Source organism: Melospiza melodia, chromosome 4 (assembly GCF_035770615.1).
Source record: "Melospiza melodia melodia isolate bMelMel2 chromosome 4, bMelMel2.pri, whole genome shotgun sequence".
NCBI classification, from domain to species: domain Eukaryota; kingdom Metazoa; phylum Chordata; class Aves; order Passeriformes; family Passerellidae; genus Melospiza; species Melospiza melodia.
The window spans coordinates 85638218-85658211 of record NC_086197.1 but is presented as its reverse complement, the minus strand read 5'-3'; the positions used below and the strand labels follow the sequence as shown (position 1 = coordinate 85658211).

At 40.1% G+C, this 19994-nt stretch overlaps 1 protein-coding gene across 2 annotated transcripts; it reads right to left on the bottom strand.

Annotated features, from left to right (window-relative positions):
- Positions 1-4616: 4616 nt before the first annotated feature.
- On the bottom strand, positions 4617-19658 carry ALG12 (ALG12 alpha-1,6-mannosyltransferase). 2 transcript variants are annotated; one of them, XM_063155435.1, is made up of 10 exons: positions 19621-19658; positions 15696-15885; positions 15421-15553; positions 14728-14901; positions 13167-13361; positions 11735-11838; positions 11046-11269; positions 10154-10323; positions 9891-9966; positions 4617-5926 (listed from the first exon to the last, which is right to left on the bottom strand). In XM_063155435.1, exons 2-10 carry the CDS (start codon positions 15858-15860, stop codon positions 5695-5697), a joined length of 1473 nt encoding a protein of 490 aa, XP_063011505.1. In that variant the 5' UTR covers positions 15861-15885; positions 19621-19658; the 3' UTR covers positions 4617-5694. The 2 variants fall into 2 exon arrangements, with proteins under 2 accessions (XP_063011505.1, XP_063011506.1); XM_063155436.1 differs by lacking the exon at positions 19621-19658 and having other exon boundaries at positions 15421-15569; positions 15696-15864.
- Positions 19659-19994: the final 336 nt, after the last annotated feature.

The window sequence follows — 19994 nt, the reverse complement described above, 5'->3', positions numbered from 1 at the left end:
CAACTTCAGAAATAAATTTAGTAAGCAAACTTTTTTTCAGTGTTAGCATAGAAAGTAAAGTGTAGATGATACTTGGTCATCATAAAAATCTTAAAGCTTTTGCTCCTTTTAAAAATAGGCAGGTGTGGCAACTATACACAAAAAATAGTTTTTAGTAATAAAGGTCAGAAGGGGAAGAAGTTGAGATCTGCAACAGCCTTTTCAAAGAACTCAGGTCTTGTGAAGGGTTTATAATGGAAAGTATCTATTGAGATGTACATTATGCTTCAGAAACCTGAGATAATGCTTCCCCCACGTTTGCTTCTTTTTATATGGGGCCTCTTTCCCTGCTCACCAAGTCCAAGGGAAGAAAACATGTTTGCAGAATTTAGTCAGTGAGCATTTACTACCAAAACCCCTTGCTTCCCAAAATCAGCTTCTGATTTATGAAGAACTGAAAGCTCAACTAGAGCAGTGTCAAGACCAGCGTAAGCATGTAATTGATTGAATTGATGACAGCTCAGAGTAGGTGTTTACAGTTTTTGAGATTTCTCCCTTAAAGTAGCTTTTTTTTCCTGCCATTATTCAGACCTGACCATATTAAATTTTCATTTCATTGCCTCCAAACATAGGAAAACTAAATACACACAGACACACACATATATATATATAATATACAATTAAATTACACTTTCTAGTTTTAGATTACTTAGATTTTATAAACTAAGCATTTTACTGTTACACAAACATATTCATCTTTTACTTTATTCTTAGCAACAAGAAACAGTGATTCTTTACCTTCCTGGTTTTATTGCAAAGCTGACCCAAAAGTGATTTCATAAAATGAGTATGCCAACCAGAAAAAGTAACCAGGGTGATGTCCCCGACTCAGGTATCAACTTGGGTTCCAAGGACTGGATCTTTGCTTAAGCTGTCCCCGACTCTTTTATTTAATCTATGAACTAATGCCTTCTTCCAGCTTCCTAAGTTGGCAGTTTTAAAGGAAAAGATGGACTCCATTTCAGGCAGCATTTTTACCTTATACTTGGCACAAACTGACAGATGAAGCCTTGGTACAGAACCACGGGCAGCTGTAGCTGAAATAAAGCAGAATTGGTGAAAGACTGCCTATAACAGTAAGATGTAGAATTTCAAAAGAAACACTGGCTTCCCTTTCTATCATAAAGGTCTGAAATCAGCAACCAAAAAGTAGTTGTAGTTGCTTATGGTTATCTAAAGAGCTGATCTAAAATAAGTAGTTGCATACAAAATGGACCAGTTACACTTTGAAATCCTACATATATAAATAGGAAATGAAGAAAACCTTTGTAGAGATATTTGTTATTTAGCATAAGGAATTTTTGCAAATATCCTTTTAATCTTTGGTGTCATGTGTTAAGCAGATAGTGATGCATTTCATGTCTCACTGTTTAACAGCCTCTTAACATTAGTTTTGGCATAGTTGAGACTAATTATGTAAGCAGCTCACTGAGACAGTTGTGGCTAAACACTTGCTTACATCAATGATAAGGTCAGCTTGATGAAAAGTTTTCTTCTTTTCTTGCAAACAGAAAGTGAAGCCACTTGTACAAGAAGGAGCCTTTGAATGCTACGAAGGAATGCTCTTTGAGGGTGGTGCTAGAATGGGAGTATGTAAGTCTGAGCACATGTAGTAAAGGCAAGCAACATTAGGCTATGATTTCTGGAATTTCTGTGTAAGTTACTAAAAAATGCTGTCAGATGCAAGGGAAACACTCTCTCTTGCATTGAAATTGATACAGCAAACCAATGCTAAGAACTCATATCCATTTCCAAGTTTCTTAACATTAGAAGAACTAGAAATATCCAGGAAAATAAGAATGGTCCTGGAACAACTGTAACTGCAGGAGCAGCAGCACAATCTCAAGCTTTGTTCTGAATGTGTAACCTGTCTCACTAAGGGGATGTGTGAAACGGCCAGGGAGCAAGAAAAAGGAGTGTGCTCAGTGTTTCAGAATGCACTGCACAAATAGATTGCATTGAGGTTGTGTTCTGATGGATGAACAAGGTTACAACCTGAGATGTCCTCTGTTTTCCCTCAGTTGTAGCAGATAAATGTATTTGATGTCAGATCCAATACAACCATTCTCCATGTCTCCTCACCCCAATTTAGATCAAGAGAGAAGACCCATAGCAAGTACTTAGGGCAGGTGTAAGATCAATATAGTCTGATTTTTTTCAGCTCTTGATATTAGAGACTTTGTGAACTGGAAGTTGTTCCTTGATCTTTAGTTATTTTGATTCTTGGTGCAAGTCATCTGTTCACCTTTATTTTGAAGCAGCTTTTACTTTCAGCTTCCAGAAATATCCTCTATTGGCAAGTTCCACAACATTTTTTTCATGCAATTACTTTATTTAGTTCTATAACAAGAATGTCCTACATCTCAGGCTGTAAGATACTGATTATTCACCTTCTTCAAGTGAAATGGCATGGTGACATATTTTTGTCCAAATAATCTGTTGGACTTTTTACAGGAACAAGCATTTCTTCCAAGAAATTAAGTCAAACTTAAAGAGCAATGTATGATGCTACAAAACATTTGACCCTGGGGGAGTTTAAACAAGACACTCTGAAATAAATCTCATTGTATATCAGCATTCTAGATTAACTGTACTATCTGTCTTCATGCTTTATTCAGGTTAATTCAACCTTCAGTTAATTCAACATGCTCACCTTATTTCTGTTTTTGTTAAGAAAAGCTGAACTTTATTGTAATCAGTCAAGTCAAAAGGTATTTTTCTTTTAAGAAGTTAAATAAGCATGAGAAATTTATTACTTTAAAGTCCCTTCAAAAATCCCAAGTGTTCAGTCACTGTCCTCCTACCTGCCCCATTCATTCTCTAACCTGATGCTTCCTCCTATGTCCCCCAAATGCAGAACGTGTAGTACCTCAATTCCAAGTTTGTAGAAGGAGCAGGAGACTTCCTTTATGCCTTGTTGTATTTAGGGGAACTTAAACTCACCTTTTTCTTCCATGCAAGTACTCTGAATAATAATTTATATGAAAGGAGAAAATAAGCTCTGTTGTTCTTGTGGAGCTAAAGAAAGGCAACACAAGAGATGTTGGAGACGAGAAAATTAATTTAAGGAGAGAGGGCTTTAGTTTCTGTTCCGGGGATTGGTTGTTTTATTCAAGCAGCCTTCAGGGGAAAACTGCAGTAATCTTCATCCCAGTTTGCCAGCTGCCCCTGCTTATTCCAAGTGAGGGCCACCATGATATTCATGGCCTGTGTCTGAGGCAGTTACCCATAGAATCATAGCTAGGAAGGAATACATGAGTTGGAAAGGACACACAAGGATCATCAAAGTTCACTCCTGGTCCTGCACAGGACATCTCCAAGAGACACACCATGTGTGAGAGAGTGCTGCCCAAACACTCCTTGAGCTCTGTCAGGCTTGGTGCTGTGACCAGTTCCCTGGGGAGCCTGTTCAGTGCCCAGCCACCCTTTGGGTGAAGAACCTTTTCCAACTTGAACGTGCCCTGATACATGCTGTTACAGAGGTCATACAGCCACAGGTGCTGTGCTGCTCCATGCACTGCCTGGGTCACAATCTAGCCCTTTTAGCTACAAATCCTAAATTACAGATTTTCAAACTAAGCACTCTCAATAACCACAGATGGAGGTACAAGATGTAACAGGACACAAATAAACTTCAGACACTCTTCAAAACTGCAATCCAGTATCTCTTTCCTGTTTCCTTGTATGTATTTTATCTTTCTCTAAACAGAGTAAAAGCCCAGTTTGAGCTGATTGCTTCTATTTCCATGGGTGATGAGGCTCTGAACAGTAGTAGACCTGAGCTCCACAGCTGAACACCATCACTGGTTTAAGTCCCACAGGTAGCACCCACACACCAAAGTCTGTGGAAGGATTCTATGACGTGAGTATGAAATTCAGCAAGATGAAACTCTTCAAATGCCTCATGTGTACATCTTCAGTGCTACTTCAGACAACAGCTTGAGATGCCTGTTCTGCAAGCACAGTGGCCCTAGGTTTTTTCTCTGTAGGTGATAGAAGCAAGTTCCTGCAGAGATTCTGACAGCCAGGGATTTGGAAAGCTGGAGCAACCACACAGACATTTGTATACACCTGGGCAGGATAAATTTTAGTTTGGGTTCTTGAGTTGTGGATGCCAGTGTGGGGGAGTTACATGAAGTAAATTATTAGCCTTAACATGAAGGCCTACCTACATCCTTAAAAGTTTGCCTTTGTGTGGTTCCAAATGTGCAGCGATTTGCACATGTATTTCCTTCTGTCTCTAGTGAATTGTTTGATGTTCAAACTGGCTCTGGAGGAAGCTAGGTTTTCTTCCAAAGACAAGTCAAATAGATAATACTTGAATGATTTAAATTTCAAGAGCGGCCAGAGACTGGACCAACAAGTTCTGCAGGTTGCTTTTGCCAGATCTGCTCAGGCCAAGGAAGCCTGGGCAACAACAGCCACCCTCGAGGGAGCAGGCCCCACCCCTCCAGATCAGTTCCACTGATACATAATCTAGATGACAAAAAGAAAACATGGTCCTAAAAACTGAAACTACACAGGTAAAGGTAGTTCCTGAATCAAGCAAATTTAAGAATAAAAAGAAAACAAACAAAACAAAACACCAAACCACTTTATTCCATAATTATATTTTACTCAAGTTTTCAGTCAGCAAGGAATAGTTTTCTGCCCATGATACTTTCAGTGATTCGGACATTTTACACTAATGGAACTTCTGTCATATTACAACTGGCCCTAACCAGAATTGTAACCTTTTTTGCTTGTTCCATTCAGCAATCTATACAGACATCCTTAACAAAAACATCTAATAAAGAAACTACAGAGCATGCAATCTTACCCTAGTTTATATAATGCAGCACATGGCACATTAGAGTACTCCTTTCCAAACTTAATAAAAAAAAAGGAAAACAGCACGTATCTTAAAGTGGGCATTTTCATAGGTGATTTTTACACTGAAAATCAAGATACCATTACAGCAGAAGAGGGGAAAAAATATTTTAAAGATTATTTTTCCCAGGAAATCCAAGTTACTGCTTTTTCATGAACTGCTGGAATGAAGATAATCATCCTTAGTACTCAAATCTGTTATGGAACAGTGCTTGTCAAGAGTCCAACTGCTTTTTAAGTGAATGTTTCATTAGTTTGGTAGCCTACAGGGCACAATTAGGTATTAGGACGAAGCAAGGATGAATATGGCTTTGCTATGTTTATAACACCGTTGGGTTTCACACTGGCAATCTGACAGCTGAGGGGGTTACAATCCTGCAGATACATAAAGTAATACATCTTTGCACACACAGATTACATAGCAAATTATTGCCCTAGCACAAACCTGTTGGTTTTGTATCTTATACAGGACAATTAGGACATACCTGTGCTACATGATGAAACAGACTACCAAACCAAGTAGACAGGTTTTACTTAATACCACTAAACTTGTAGGCAACCTCTCTCAAACATATCTAACAATACAACTCAGTATACTGAGCATATACTGACTAGGAATGCACTGTATTATTTGTAAGAAACAGGACGGAGCTAAATACCAGCTGGTACAGAGATTTTCTGTGCCTCTCCACAGAAGCTGAGTTGCAGTGCTGGAATGACAATTTGCTGCTGTCTTATATAGTTCAATCATCAGCAAAAGCACATCAAAAGACTTAAAATTCACAGTCAGGATGATAGAGGAAGTTTTTCCAACAGTACTAATTTTGGTTTCAAGTTTAAAGTAAAAGGAGGTAGTGCAGTAAGGTTCAACCCAATTTTACTGATGCCAGGTATATTTGCCAGTGGCCTGTGGGTTGTCTTGTAATGTGATATTTGAAGAGGATTTGTTTCCATCAGTATGTGTGTGTAAGAAAACATCAACTGGTCTCCTGGTTTAACATCTTCTCTTTTGTCATACCTGTAAAGAACAAAGAAGATTTATTTTTATTCCTTGCTTTACCTATTAAAGATAGCTATTATTGCAGAGGCATCCAAGATGAAACACAAAAATGAACTAACATCCTCAGTTACATCTCCTGATTAAATAGTACTAGAGGAGGAAATAGTATTTTTGAAGAATGTAGGGACTCAGTCATTCCATGCAAGTCTTTCTGCTGCTATTGTGATATAAATCACGACTCCTAGAAAATTTCTTAGTAGTTCTCTATTTGAATTCAGTGGAGCAAGGACTCCAAAGCCTAAGATTGTACGAAACTGGACCAATTTTTAAGTTTTACTCTACAAGAAATGCATTTGGAGAAACATGGAGGTGGTTTTGTTTTGGTTTGAGTTTTTTGCTGCTTTTTATTGGTTTGTGGGGTTTATTAGTAATTCTAAAAAATACCTTATGTGATACTTAAGCAGAAACCCTTTTCTTCTGGTAGTCATACATTAGAGTAGGAGCCTCAGAGAATAGCAGGGAGAAGACCTCCTTGAACGCTGGAGGAAAGGAGGAGCCTGGCAATTACAGTACTAATTTGGCACTTGTTATTTCTAAGTTCAGTTCCCTGATCTACTATATGTTTGGGCAGGTCACTTTGGGTCAGCTTTTATAAACTGTTAAAGTACAAAAATACATATAAATTATATATGTAATTTAAGAAAAGTACTGAGTTCTAGGACTATTTATTATGTACATTTAGGGTTATTTCTTAAAAGGATTTATGTTCAATCTAGCTTTTGGCAGTGATGTGAAAGATCTAGTTTCAGCCAGTTTTCATCTGATCTAAGCCCAAAACTGAAGTTCATTATCTCTTAAGAGCTGTGTGAGCCCCTTTAATCTTCTAGGAATTGAGACAGGTCTCCCTCACTGTCTCATGAGGACACAGTTCTACTTTGCAATAGTTATTTGTTCACTCACTGAGGAGAGTCAGGTGCAATTTATAGCTTTAAGCTTAGGATATTCATACTGGACATGGCAGCCTGTTTGAGTCCTCGATCCACCAACTTGACAGGAGAGGAAAGAGGTAAGTTCATTCTAAAACACTCCATAAAGCACTGTTAGGCTCTGTAACCTCAGTGAAGAGCAGTGCCCCTTCTTCACCTTTTCTGTTCTGTGAACTCCTGGGAGCTCCAAGAGCTCCAGCACTCGGAGTTCCCATTCTTAGGCCCCTGAATCCTTCCATACATTTCAAAGGCATCTTACTCAGGCTGTGACTTTCCTTGCAAACGTGGACACAGGTAAGGAAGCAGTGCAGTCCCAGCCCTACATACCCTTAAATGCACCAGGATTAAATCCACCCTGCATCTTTGCAGGCCTGGCCTCTCATTGGCCTGAATTCCCTGAAAAAAATGTCTACTGATCTGCTGATATTTTTATAATGCTGCCTGACAGGGAAGCCATTAACATTTAAGCTATTTGAAGGAAGTACTTTACAGAAAACCAGAGGTTTTGTGTGAATTGTTAACTAAAATTTTGGCAACTCAGGAAGGACCCCAGGCTGACAGACTTCATATGTGTCACTATATTCACTATATAATGCAGAATTAGACTGCACACTGAACAGGTGTTTTCTACTTTTGAAAGAATTGCATGCTAATTTCACCTGCTATTTCCAAAAATATCACAATACCCCTTAGGTTGGTAGATACATCCAAACTGGCAGAAGGAACAGCATTACTGTGTAACAACCTTACCAACTACTAATTTCACATTTTCTTCATCAGCAAGTAAAAGGCCTTTCATCTGGCTCCATGCATTTCTAAATTTTATTATTTTTAAATACTTTAAGCTTACACAGCATATTTATTCAGGGTTCAAAGAGACTGCACTAATTGAAGACGAGATTATAACACCTGTACCATGTAAGAACCTGCATCAAGCTCCTTTCAATCACCCTTTGAAGAAAAATAATAGATTGCTTGCATTTTTCTTGAGGCAAATAGATCTAATCTGAGCACACTACTGAAAGCTGATAACTTTAAGACACTTTTATTTATGGACTGCAGTTATCTGATGAATCATCAGCCTTTACAGCCACCCCATCCCTAATCTGTTTCCACCTGACATATACTGTCAATGAAGAGGTTAAGTTAGTTTCCATCCATCTGAAAGGATGTCAGTTTCTTGGACAATGAGAAAATGGACAGTGGTGCCAATAAACTTTGCACTACTGTGCTGTCAGACCAAATGGCAGTCCTGTGTATGATGCTCAGTTGTGGATTTTGCCTGACTTTTTTAATATGAAACATTATGCTGAATCAGCCCTCTCTTTAGCCTTTGATTTGCTGAGTACAGTTAGAAGTGAGAGAGAAACTGCTCTGTAGCTGCAACACCATAAAACATTTATCAGTGACAGGGATATTATTCATTCACCTTCCAATCCCACCAGGCCTTAAAAACCCAAAGCAATCCAACACTCACCAACTCAAAAAGCTCATTGGAATGAAGCACTACTGAGAGAGGAGAGTTGTATTCAGAGTAGTGTGTGTATTTAAGTACATTTTAAAACCCCAAATATTGAAACATTTTAGCTAGCATGCACATTCTATCCCTTGTACTCTAGCAGCTTAATGTCTCCTCCCAATTAATGGTTTAAGACTTCCTCTAGATTCAGCATACAAAAAACCAATTTGAAATAAACAGTGGATAGGTAATTGTGAAGGCTTTTAACAGTCTGTACCATCATCATGAGAGTGCTTGGAAATAAGAAGGCATAGCAAGATCGATGATTTTTCTAATTCCCCTGGAAGCATTCTCCCCTTCTTCTGCTTCACTTCCAAAGTACTTTTATCTCTAATCATACCAATAATTAAATTATGTTCATCTGATCCTGAACACTATGACTGGGCCAAAAGAACTCTATATGCTCAGAATACTTCTTAAATCAAAATCTGTTTGTGCTGCTTTTGTTTTGTGCAGTATGAAGGGAGGCTTTGTGTCACCTTCTAATGAATCATTTTCATTAAGTTAATTTTCATTTGAATTAAAAACTTATGCTTCAGCTGAAGAGGTAGGCTTAAAAATCAGAAAGGTGCCTACTTTTTGGTTTTCATCCTGAAAAGCACATGATGCCCCATCACAATGTCTCCTACTATTCATTCCAATATTCTAACTCTTTTTACAAAGTGTCCATAAATCACTGCTGGTCATAGTAACAAAGCACTCAACAGCCTTCCCTCAGAGCTAATGTGTTCACAGCAGCAGCTTCAATGCCATCTACATGAGGGGTGCTCCACATAAAACCAGACTTTCAATATTAAACACAAGCCTCACATTGCCACACATCATTCAGACAAATAATTATGCACACTGTTCTGCCAAGAAAGCTCTGTTTCACAAGGTCTAGTGGGGTATCAGACCTAGCTGCATTAAACATATTGGCATAAAGTTTGGTAAGCTAACATTTTTTGTGCTGTTTCTGATGTCTTTAGAATACCAGAATTACTAAGGTTGGAAAAGATGTCTAAGAGCATCAAGCCAAATTGTCACCCTAGCACCATCACCACATTCACCATTAAACCATGGCCCCAAGAGCCATATCCAAACTTTTAACACTTCCAGGGATGGTGACTCCACCACTTCCCTGGGCAGCATATTCCAATGCTTGACAACACTTGCCATGAAGAATTTTTTCTCAGTACCACACCTAAACCTCGCCTGGCACCACTTGAGGCCATTTCCTCCTGTCCTTCAAAATGTTCTATGCTATACAGGCAAATCAGAATCAACCAAAACAATGAAAAAACCCTGCAGTGCTTTATTTCTGAAATGGCAGCACTGCAGCCATCAAAAATTCCCTTTAGATTAATACTGTTCTTAAACTGGTTTAATAAATATGCTGTACCAGAAATTGTGTTTGCAATACTTGTCCCTGTGCATATGCAAAAAAAGAAAAAGCAGGCTACTGGCCTCAGATGAAAATACCTCATTCAGGACATACCTCCAATCAGAATTGATTTCTAGAAACCGAGAAACTCCCGTTTGTGCTGCAGCCACATCAATGTGAACAGAGACATCTACATAAATAAAAAAAATAGAATACAGTTTCAAAATTCTTCCAAGTACACTCTGATTAATAATAAATTAACAAAATATTAACAAAGATGATGTGTGTGCCTAGTTTGAAGAAGTAGTATGCAATACATGAAAAGATATACTGAAATTAAGATTAGGTGAACATACCTCAAAGCCAGCTTTACATACCTGCTGTTGAAGGTACCAGCTCATGCAACTTTTGAATTGCCACTCCTCCAGGATAATTGAAATGTGAAACATATAAAGATGTTCCTGAATAAACAGCATTGAGTAGAAGATGGATTACAATAAAGAATGATCCAAGTTTGTACAGCCAGGATCTCCGGTAGTTATTCAGACTGTTGAGGAAGAGAAAAACAAGGAAGAATAAACTGTTATTTTCTTTCACACTGGTCACTGACTACTGTGACACAATTGTTACAGAAACTCCACTTCTAGATAATAAAGATTAATAGAAATTTTATTAACTCTGTATGGCATATATTTATTACCAATTTCTAGAAGATCAACTTCTAGTGACATTTAAATTAGAATATTCTCATTAATAAAACTAAGACAAACTTATCAATACAGGTAAGTATTTCTGTGTTTAAAAACTTCAGCTATGAATATATTCTCTTTTAAAAAAGTTTAACTCCGAACTTTAATTTGTTTACTCAATATACCCAAACAGAAATATTTAACTCCATGTTTCACAAGCCTCACTTGTGTATTGAACCAACTCCTGAAGTAAACTGTGCTAACAGCTCAGGAGTACTGGAATATGTCTTCTTTTCTGGTAAATAAAGTGCACTGTAATAACCTAACAGTAAAATTAGGGCTCTACTCTCAATTCTCCTCCAGACTTCCCAAACAGTCCCACCAAAGCATTTGCTTTTCTGGGTTTCCACTTCTCTCTGCAGTCAAATGGGTACAAAGACCTCAAACGCCTTTCTACAGCACATGAATATTTCAATATGATCCAGAGGTCAAGATGAAAAAAGTGCATAAAAATAGTACTAATAGTTTTCCTTTTGCATTTTCAGAGGGGAAAAACCAACAAACAGGATTTTGAACTTACATTCGTGAGCACATTTTAGCAGCCACTATGTTGAAAACAGGGAAAGTGTAGATGATGAAACGCAGCTCCTTGTGTGGGAGAAACGAGTACAAGAAAATAAAGCCCAGTGCTGGCAAAAGTAAAATCCGAGTTCTCTTCTCTGTTACCCCTAAAGGTACAAATATTATGCTGCATCCCAAAGCACGAGGCAGGGCTGAATAGAAATACCACAGGAAGGGAGAGGTCTTCAAGGTGAAAAGAGTTAAGGATGCTTTCACTGCTAACAAGTAAAGTAACTATTCTTTAGTATTCTTAAGTAACATTAGTACTCACAAATTTTGCAAATATGAAGTATAGTTTTTGTGTACACATTCTTCCAGCCTTTCATTTTCTGTCTCATCTTTGGAGAACTAAAAGCAGTTGCTTAATTACATTCCCATTACCCAACAGAGACACATCAAATGGCACTAATGATGGGCAACATGAAACACCAAGGGGAAGAAACCTGGCTTTATACTGGTAGAACACAAAGAAGCAAGAAGAAGCAGAGGAGACTTACAATTTGCAGAAACACCTAAGGGACAGACACTGTCTCATAAGTTTTAAATAGTGAAAAGTAGAATCTAACACCCTGAGTCTCAGGAGTAAGTCACATCAAGACTTTGCGTTGGCTGGTAGTGTTCTTTTTCTCTGGATGTTTCAAAGGATACTCCCCAGTTGGAACTTTTGTTTAAAACTGTGTTATACCAGAGCACTTTCCCCTCAGGCCACACCAGCTGCCTCCAAAACAGAGAATCCACAGCAACTGTTAGCCCTAAAAGAATTAAAGAGATACAAATCTGCATGAACTAAAAACCAGGGAAAAGCAAACCAACACATCCAAATAGAACACATACAGCACATTGAGACCAACATAAACTGAAACGCATTCTAAGCCTCACCCAAAACCACAGAGAAGGCTGAATATGTCTGTTGTGCAGAGAAGGGAGGCACTTCTGAACAGATGCCTTTAAAGAAGCATGTTAGACATGAATCCAATTAAGATTCACCCCACTCCAACCCCAGATTTGAAAAAAAAGCTTTAATTGAGGTTTGTTTTAGAAAAGTACTAAGAGCATTAAATGTAACGAACGATAAGAAGCTCATGTTAACTTCAAATAGTACTAAATAAATTTTTATTGTAAAGCTACAATTGTTTTTTGTTAAGTTAAAAAAACAATCACAAAGTTTGCTACTAGTGGAGGGAGAATGAGAATTAGGGATGAAAGGCAAAAAGAAAGCAGCAAAACTGTCAGCCCTATCTCCTCCACTCAGCTCTGTGCAAACTGCTCTAGTATTTAAGGATTTTGCTCAAATAGGAAAGGGGAGTGCCAGTGATTAATTCCCATTGGATCTCCCAACTCTTACATCATGAGGTGCCTCCAAATGCACCTGGCATAACTGTTTAGTGTTTCTATTGTGCACTCTGTGCAAGGGACAGCACGCTGCCAGGGGTCATCATCACATATCTGACAACAGCATTTTTAATTAGGGAGGCTGGTGGAGCAGCTTAGAGTATTTATGTGCATATACACATGGGTCTTCCATGGATTGGTAGAGACAAGGGAAGTTTGCAACCTCTCCAGCGTGGAGATCACTTAAGCTATTAAATTTAATTTAACAATGGAATAGAGTTGAAGTGCAACTCCCCCCACAACCCTCCTGCTTGGTATCTCTGTCACACAGTTGTATTTTACCCTGGGACTCAGCTTATCACCATGGCAATAGATACTACAAGTGATAATATGCACAAGTAGCTACAGCCAGGTGCCAATTGTACTGAAGTCAACTTGCATATCTCAGCCTCTTTAAGATCAGGAGATTATACTGTGAGCATCTAAAGACAGAGGCCACAGTAGCTTTCTCTGCTCTGCACTCTTCTATTTCCTCACACCGAAACTTCCAAAGAAATAGCAAATCTCATCATATTATTAGCGAATAGAATCAAACTAAAACAATAACTCACAACATCCCACTAGCCCTCTCTCCACTACCATCCCTCAAATAAAAACCCCTTAAGGGCCTCTCAACAGATGAATCCTTGAAAACTCCAGTCTTCTCTTGAACTTAATGCCATTTGCTTTCTTCCAAGCAAACACTTACCCAACCAAAACATTCCAGCAGGAACAGCATGGGAAAGCACCTTGAAAATGGAGATTCTTTTAGTTAATAACGTCACCAGGAGCATGAGGCCCAAGAATATGCAGAGCTCTGATCTGAAGACTATAATTGCCAAAGCTGAGAACCAAATGAATGGCCTTTGCTTCTGCTGTATCCAAAATGTCAATGCCAGGAGCACTGCAAAAAAAACAACAAAACAAACAAAAAAAACCCCAAAACACATCACTCAACATACTGAACTATTTATTTCCTAAAGGGTAACAATCAATGCTATCTTCTTGTTCCTCTAACTTCCCAGCAAGCCTCTCTTGGTCTTCCCAGCATTTCTAGCCCAGAAATTCTTCCTTTGTTAGAGAAATGTAATTTGGAATAATGCACAGCTTTATACTGTTGATGCTAAAGTAATTAGGAAAAGTGTAACCACAGAAGGAACAAATGGAAACTCCTTCTAGGCAGTGTATTTAATAGCTGTTGGTGGAGGGGGGGAAGAAAAACAAACCTTAAGGGAGTACTAAAAGCTTCTCAAACTACGATTCATAATTATTATTGCTCAATATCAGCTGGGCAGTTTAGTTTATTCTCTTGGCTACGTATATTCTATATTCATGATAACACAAGCCCATTTCAAACACATAAATGAGACTACAGACTACTGCTGAGGGAGAAAGATCTATAAATTCATTCACATGATTAGGTGGGACACAACCTATCTCTACAGATGAAGTTGTCTCCTTTAGCTTAAATCTCGACATAGTAACGTGCTCAGGATTCTAAGGAAAACTTGAAATACTAAAGTACAAAATCATGAAACAACTTGTATTTCTTAATATGCAAAAATTATCTGAGACATTACTAGACACTTTATCTGACAATTCAGACACTTTATCTGACAATTTATCTGCTTTTATTTATCATTTCTCATCTGTACAGGTTCTTACATCAACCTCACAATGTTATTAGCTGAACAACTCGCACTGAAGCATTTAGTGACTCAGTAAATATCTGTCACATGTGATTAATCTTCCTCTTCATCAGCTCTGGGGGAAAACTGTGTATGTAAAGAACGGCTTGACATTGGTTTTTTAGGTTTTTTTAAATGTAAGTACAGAAATTGCTGAATTTGTACACAGCTTCAGAAGAGGAAAGTGAAGATGGTGCAGTAGGAGTTTCTTCTACAATCCCATTTGAAAGTCCTTTCCTATGCAGATGAAGTTCACAGGGTTTCTTTGAACTGCAGGTATACCTCATCCCCTTTCATAGCTCTATGCTTTATGCATTAGACATGTGAACCCAATCCTCTAGCTAATCAAAGCCATCTGACAAAACCTACATGTACTCAGATTCAATAAAACTTGATTGAACACACACCGTAAGCATAGATGGAAAAAAGAGAATGAAATCTCAAGCTTTTTAGTCTTGTTATCACACAAATCAATCAAGTAGATATGTCAATTTGGTCTGACCACACTTTTCCTGTGCTTTAACTACTGATACATTTGAAAAGAAGTTTTAAATTTTAAATTTTTTCCTATGAAATACCTACCAAATGGAAGTGCAAACACATTAGGGAGAGTTCTTGTACAGTAAAACATCAAATGAAACTGAGTAACAGTGATGAGACAGAAGATTGATGCTGTAGTTGCTCCAAACTGTTTTCTAACTTCTTTCTGCAGCCTCCATAAGGTGTAAATCACACTGAGCCCCAAACTTCCTCGGACTATCAGGAGAATAAAAACAGGAATCAAAGAGTAGTATCAGATGGATCACTGATGAACAGCCATGTTATATAATGTAATGAAAGACATTCTGAAAATTAACACTTAAGATACCACAATTTAACTACCTTCAAAGAAACAAAAAGCCAAACAAAATTCCATTTAGTTTATCTGTTCTAATCCACTTTTAACTTTTCTGGTAGTTCTGCACAAAGGTCAATGCTTCCATGCCAAAGTTAACAACCCTTTCTGAAGTGTACATGGGGGGGAATTCTCTGAAGAGACTTGAGACACTTGTTTTTTCTACACTGCCTGACATTTGTTAGCAAAGCCTTTCTGGGTGCTGTTAGTTACTCCCAAAGAGGGAGCTGAATGGACATGCTGGCCCCAAGTACCACAGCGTGGGTTTTCCTTCACTGAACAAAATAATATCACAATTTAACTACTGGTCCAAATGTAGCAACTATGTTTTAACTGGTGCTCTAATGGGTGACATCTCTGAGGATTCAAAGTTCTCATACCTATCAGCTGGGAATAAAACTTGGACATTCTTAGCACAGAGAGTATGTAGATAGCCGGGCTGGAAAGAGCAGCAATAAAAATTGGTCCAAGGAACGTTCTTGGGACAACTCCAGGAAATTCATGATGGTCATACTGCAAAAAGGAGAATCTACTTAAAATAAGCAAATTAGAAACAAGGGAAAATAAATCATTTTCACACCGCATTTATACAGCTACTGCAGGGAACTGCCATCTTTAACACTGTCCAAAAATTGAGTTATTATTTTCAATTTACCTTATCCAAGTCCAGCTGGTGGTACACCACATCATGGATAGCTTGTAGGTTAAAGCTTTCCTCCACTTTTGTGAAAGGACAGACAGTTAAATGAACAAAGGCCACCACAATCAGCAGCAGCAGCAATGGGAATGACCGCCCACTTGAGCTCCTCTTCTGAGCCATCTTGGGTTTGAAATTCAGATATATTATATTATCATTAAAAAGAAAATAAAAAACAAATTACATAAATAACATGGCATGAAGTGTAGCACCAGAAAAAAAGATCGATGATGCAAGGAAAATGTACTACAGCAGTCAAAAAGTTCTAACAAAGACTAGTAAGTCAAAAAGTCCAGGAAATTTTTTACTACATTCAATGAATTAAGGTCAAAAATATATTCAGAAGCATTTTATAATTTATGCCACCATCTATAATTGTTTTAATTTTCACCTACAAAACCTCAAGACAACATCGACCCTACCTAAGAAAGTACAACCCTTTGCATTCCATACTGCCCCGCTGCTGAGTGTCACCTCAGTTGTGTCTGTGATCAGTGGGACAGCCTTGTCATCCCCCCTCACTTGAACTGCACACTGGATTTACAGATGGTCTCTAGAACACTCTCTTGTTTGTTCAGGGCTCCAAAACCAGTGGGAGAGGATCCAGGAGGATGAGAAATTGTTGAGAACAGAGAACTCTGATCTCCCGAGTTTGCCAGCAGCTCGGGCTGGACATGGCCAGAGAAGGACAAATCCCCCCTGGCACCCACACGTGTCACCATGGCAGGAGACATTCTGTGCCCCTGCTCCACACTTCCACCCAGAAATGAAGGGCCCCTCTCCCTGGTGCTTCACTTCACAACACTGCTGAGCCATTCTTATGCAAGTATTTATGTTGTATTTTATCATTACAATAAAATCATGTGTCCAGGTGATGCCAGAGCAAATCTATTTTGTGTTCTTTCAATTTAAGCTTCCCAATTTTTTTTAAGTTTACAATTCAATAAAAGAAAAGAGATTTTGTTTTTTCTTGCTCTGTTTTCACAGAAAAAAAAATTCTAAACCAGCACTTCTAAGATCCAACTGGGGTTTTGGTTAGAGGTGTTTTCTCCTGTGTTTTGGTCTAAATATGTCCATCAAACAGATGTAAGATAGTTGACAGATTTCCTGGGATCACTTAGCAACTGCCTCCTAGAGCTACCTTTTCCTGAACTGATGTTTGTGCTGCTCATTAGTAAAAATAAGTGAGCTCATGTTCCTTGTATTCACAATGAGCACCAATAAATGCTGAAATTTGGGTACTCCCTGTAAATTGCATGTATCTGCATATTATTTTAAACACCTCACTGACTGCATCTCTTTTTCTCAAGATTGCTTCTGCTGCAGGCTGCAACTGAAGCTCTAAGCCTGATCTCAAAGACAGATAGAGAGCCTAAACAAACCCTTCACTCCAGGAAGCAAGAACAGCCTTTTTAACCTGTGCCTGGTATTACTTCTTTACAAGAATGGATAACTGTGGTTTGTGCTGCAAGAGAATCCTCATCCCACAGAGTAGGAAAAGAGGCATGGGACTGACACCTCAAAAAGTGTCTGGCAGGAATTAAGTCCCCGCACAGGGCAATTTATGTTGCACAAATTCTCTCTGAATTCTCCCAATAAATGCAGAGGAATTTCATGATTCTGGTCAAACTTAACTGAAGAGAAAAATGGACACTGCAGGGTCAATCCACAGCTGCACACAGCAACACAGCACTTGAGCAGCTCAAGCATCAGGTGAAGCAGCAGCATAGTGACCTGCAAGGTAGGCACTCCTGACTCCAAATTCTCAGCTTCTTAACACTGCAGGTATTTTAGGACCCGATAAATCCTTACAAAAGAACCCAAGTGCCAAGAAGCTCTATTTTTATTCATTTTTAACTACATCATCTGCATAACAATGAGCTGTTACCATCACCTATAAATACTGCACTCATTATCCTCTGACCGATCTACAACACAGCCTGCTCCTGGTATCTTTACTTCCTAAACCAGAATGGAAGTGAAGTGAAGGTACAGAGCCCACACACAGTTTATCAGAAGCTTTTTTTTTTTTTTTTTTTTTTTTTTACATCTTGTTGACTCCAATCCTTTTGCATGTCTGAAACAAGTAAGCACGACTTGTATATCCTGGAGTTAATTATATGCATTATAAATACTGAAATTCCCTGAAGGGAAACATGCTAGAAGATAAAAAACCAAAGCATGAAGACAACACCCAGGTTTCTGAGATAAAGCCTAATAAATTCAGTGGTCTTGTCAAGAATCAAGATAATTTGCTCTGTTGAAAATTGATGCTGACAAGCATCAAAATTCAAGTGGAATTTACCAAGACAGGGAGACACTGAATTTGATGATTAAAATAAATTTGCTATATAAAGGCAAATACTTGCAATTACAGGTTTTTTATTCTTTTAAACGCCAAAACCACAGAAACAGCTTTTCACTTAATAAAAATAATTTAATAATGAAGCTTAGAGGATAATCATAAGCAATACACATAGGTTTGTCCATTGATTATATGCTGGAAACTTCAGAAGAATCTTCCTCAGGCCTCTAAAACACAGTCACATTGACTCCCTCCAGGAATCTACATCAAGACTGAATCATACAAGAGCAGGGGTCTTTAACACAAAGGATTCATCTCTTCCTGGAACTAAACTGGGTGGGAAAAAAATTTGGATTTTCATTAAAAAAAAAAAAAAAGCTGAGGAACTTCCATCAAAAATGGTTTGTTGCTGTTTTATACTTTTTCAATGGAAGTATCATTAGTTCACATAGATTTTTTACTCTTCCCGTGAAAAACCTACCCCATTTAGCTCACTTACATTTTTCACATATGCTTCAGAAGAGCTGTGATAGAGTCTGGCAGTCAAATTGTGTGTTAAATCTGTCTGCAGAGTGATTTCACTTCCTCACACGGAGGAATCTAAGCAGAACCACCAAGCGCACCCCAGCACAAGCTCTTCCCTCTTGGGCTCGATCTAGCTTCGGCAAAACCCATTTTGTATTATCCTAAATTTCCATGGCTTTTTTTCCTATGTCTTAATAGCTCTTCCAAGTTTGATCTAGAACTGATACATCAATGAGGTCAGATTTAAACCTTTTAGTTGCTGGGACTGCTTTTCCTTGTATTGGGGAAAAACTGCAGTTACTATTCTTATATACACGTCCACATGAGTTTCGAGATTAGATTAAAAAAAAAAAAAAACAAACAAAACAAAAACAAGGAAAAACAAAACCACAAAAAACTAAGAGGGGAAAAACAGAAGAGAAGGCTGAGACAGGAAATACAGTGTGGGACGCTACCAGACACAAAGCTACGACGAGGCGATAGAGAAAGAAATGGCACTCTTGGGGCCGGGGAGGAAACCTGCAGAATGCTCTCGAGTGAAACCTCTCCAAATCCAACCCGGCCACCCTCCCCGCGCCCCCATCGCTCCCGGTCCCAGCAGGGGCACCCGGACCCCCACCCGACCAGCCCGGCTCAGCCCAGCCCAGCCCCACAGGTGAGCACTGGGGCGGGTTTGAAGCGCCGCCCGTGTCCGGTCGCTCCTGTGAGGGGGCTCCATGAGGGCTCCGGGCCGAGCCCAACACCACGCGCCGCTCCTGCAGCCGCCGGGCCCCAGCGGCAGGGCAGGCACCGCGCCCCGCGCACACCCTCAGGAGGCGGCTGCCCTGCCCAGCCCTGCCCGGCCGCGCTCCGTCCCTCCCGCCGCGCCACAGCTCCCGCGCCCGGGAGGCGGAGAGCTGGGGCGGCCGCCCAGCAGCGCCCGGCGGCGCTCCCGGGAACGCCCTCTGGCCGGGCGGCAGCAGAGGCACGGGCAGCTGGCGGCTCTCCCGCTGCCCCGTCCGTCCCTCCCTCCCCGCCGGCCCGGGCAGCGCCCGCCGCCGCTCCCGCACTCACCGCGCGCGCGCCCACGTGGCCGCCCCGCAGAGGGCGCCGGCAGCGCGGGAGCGGCAGCGCCAGCCCCGCGAGCACGTGACCGCCTCCCCCGCCGGCCATCTTGGATGAGGGCAGGGCACGCCCCCGGCAGCAGAAGGTCTCCGAGGCGGCTGCCGAATACAAATGGCGGGCGGCTCTGAAGCCCCTACGGAGCCCGTGCTTGCCCTTTCTCATGATGGCGGCGGCGCTCTCTCTGACAGCTCTGCCCCGCCCCCCGCCCGGCTCTCAGGGCACGCGGGGGGCTCCCATTGGTCCGGAGCGTGGCGGGCGCTGATTGGACCACGTCCCTTCGCTCCTCCGCCTCGACCAACGAGCGCCCGCGGCCGGCGCGCGCG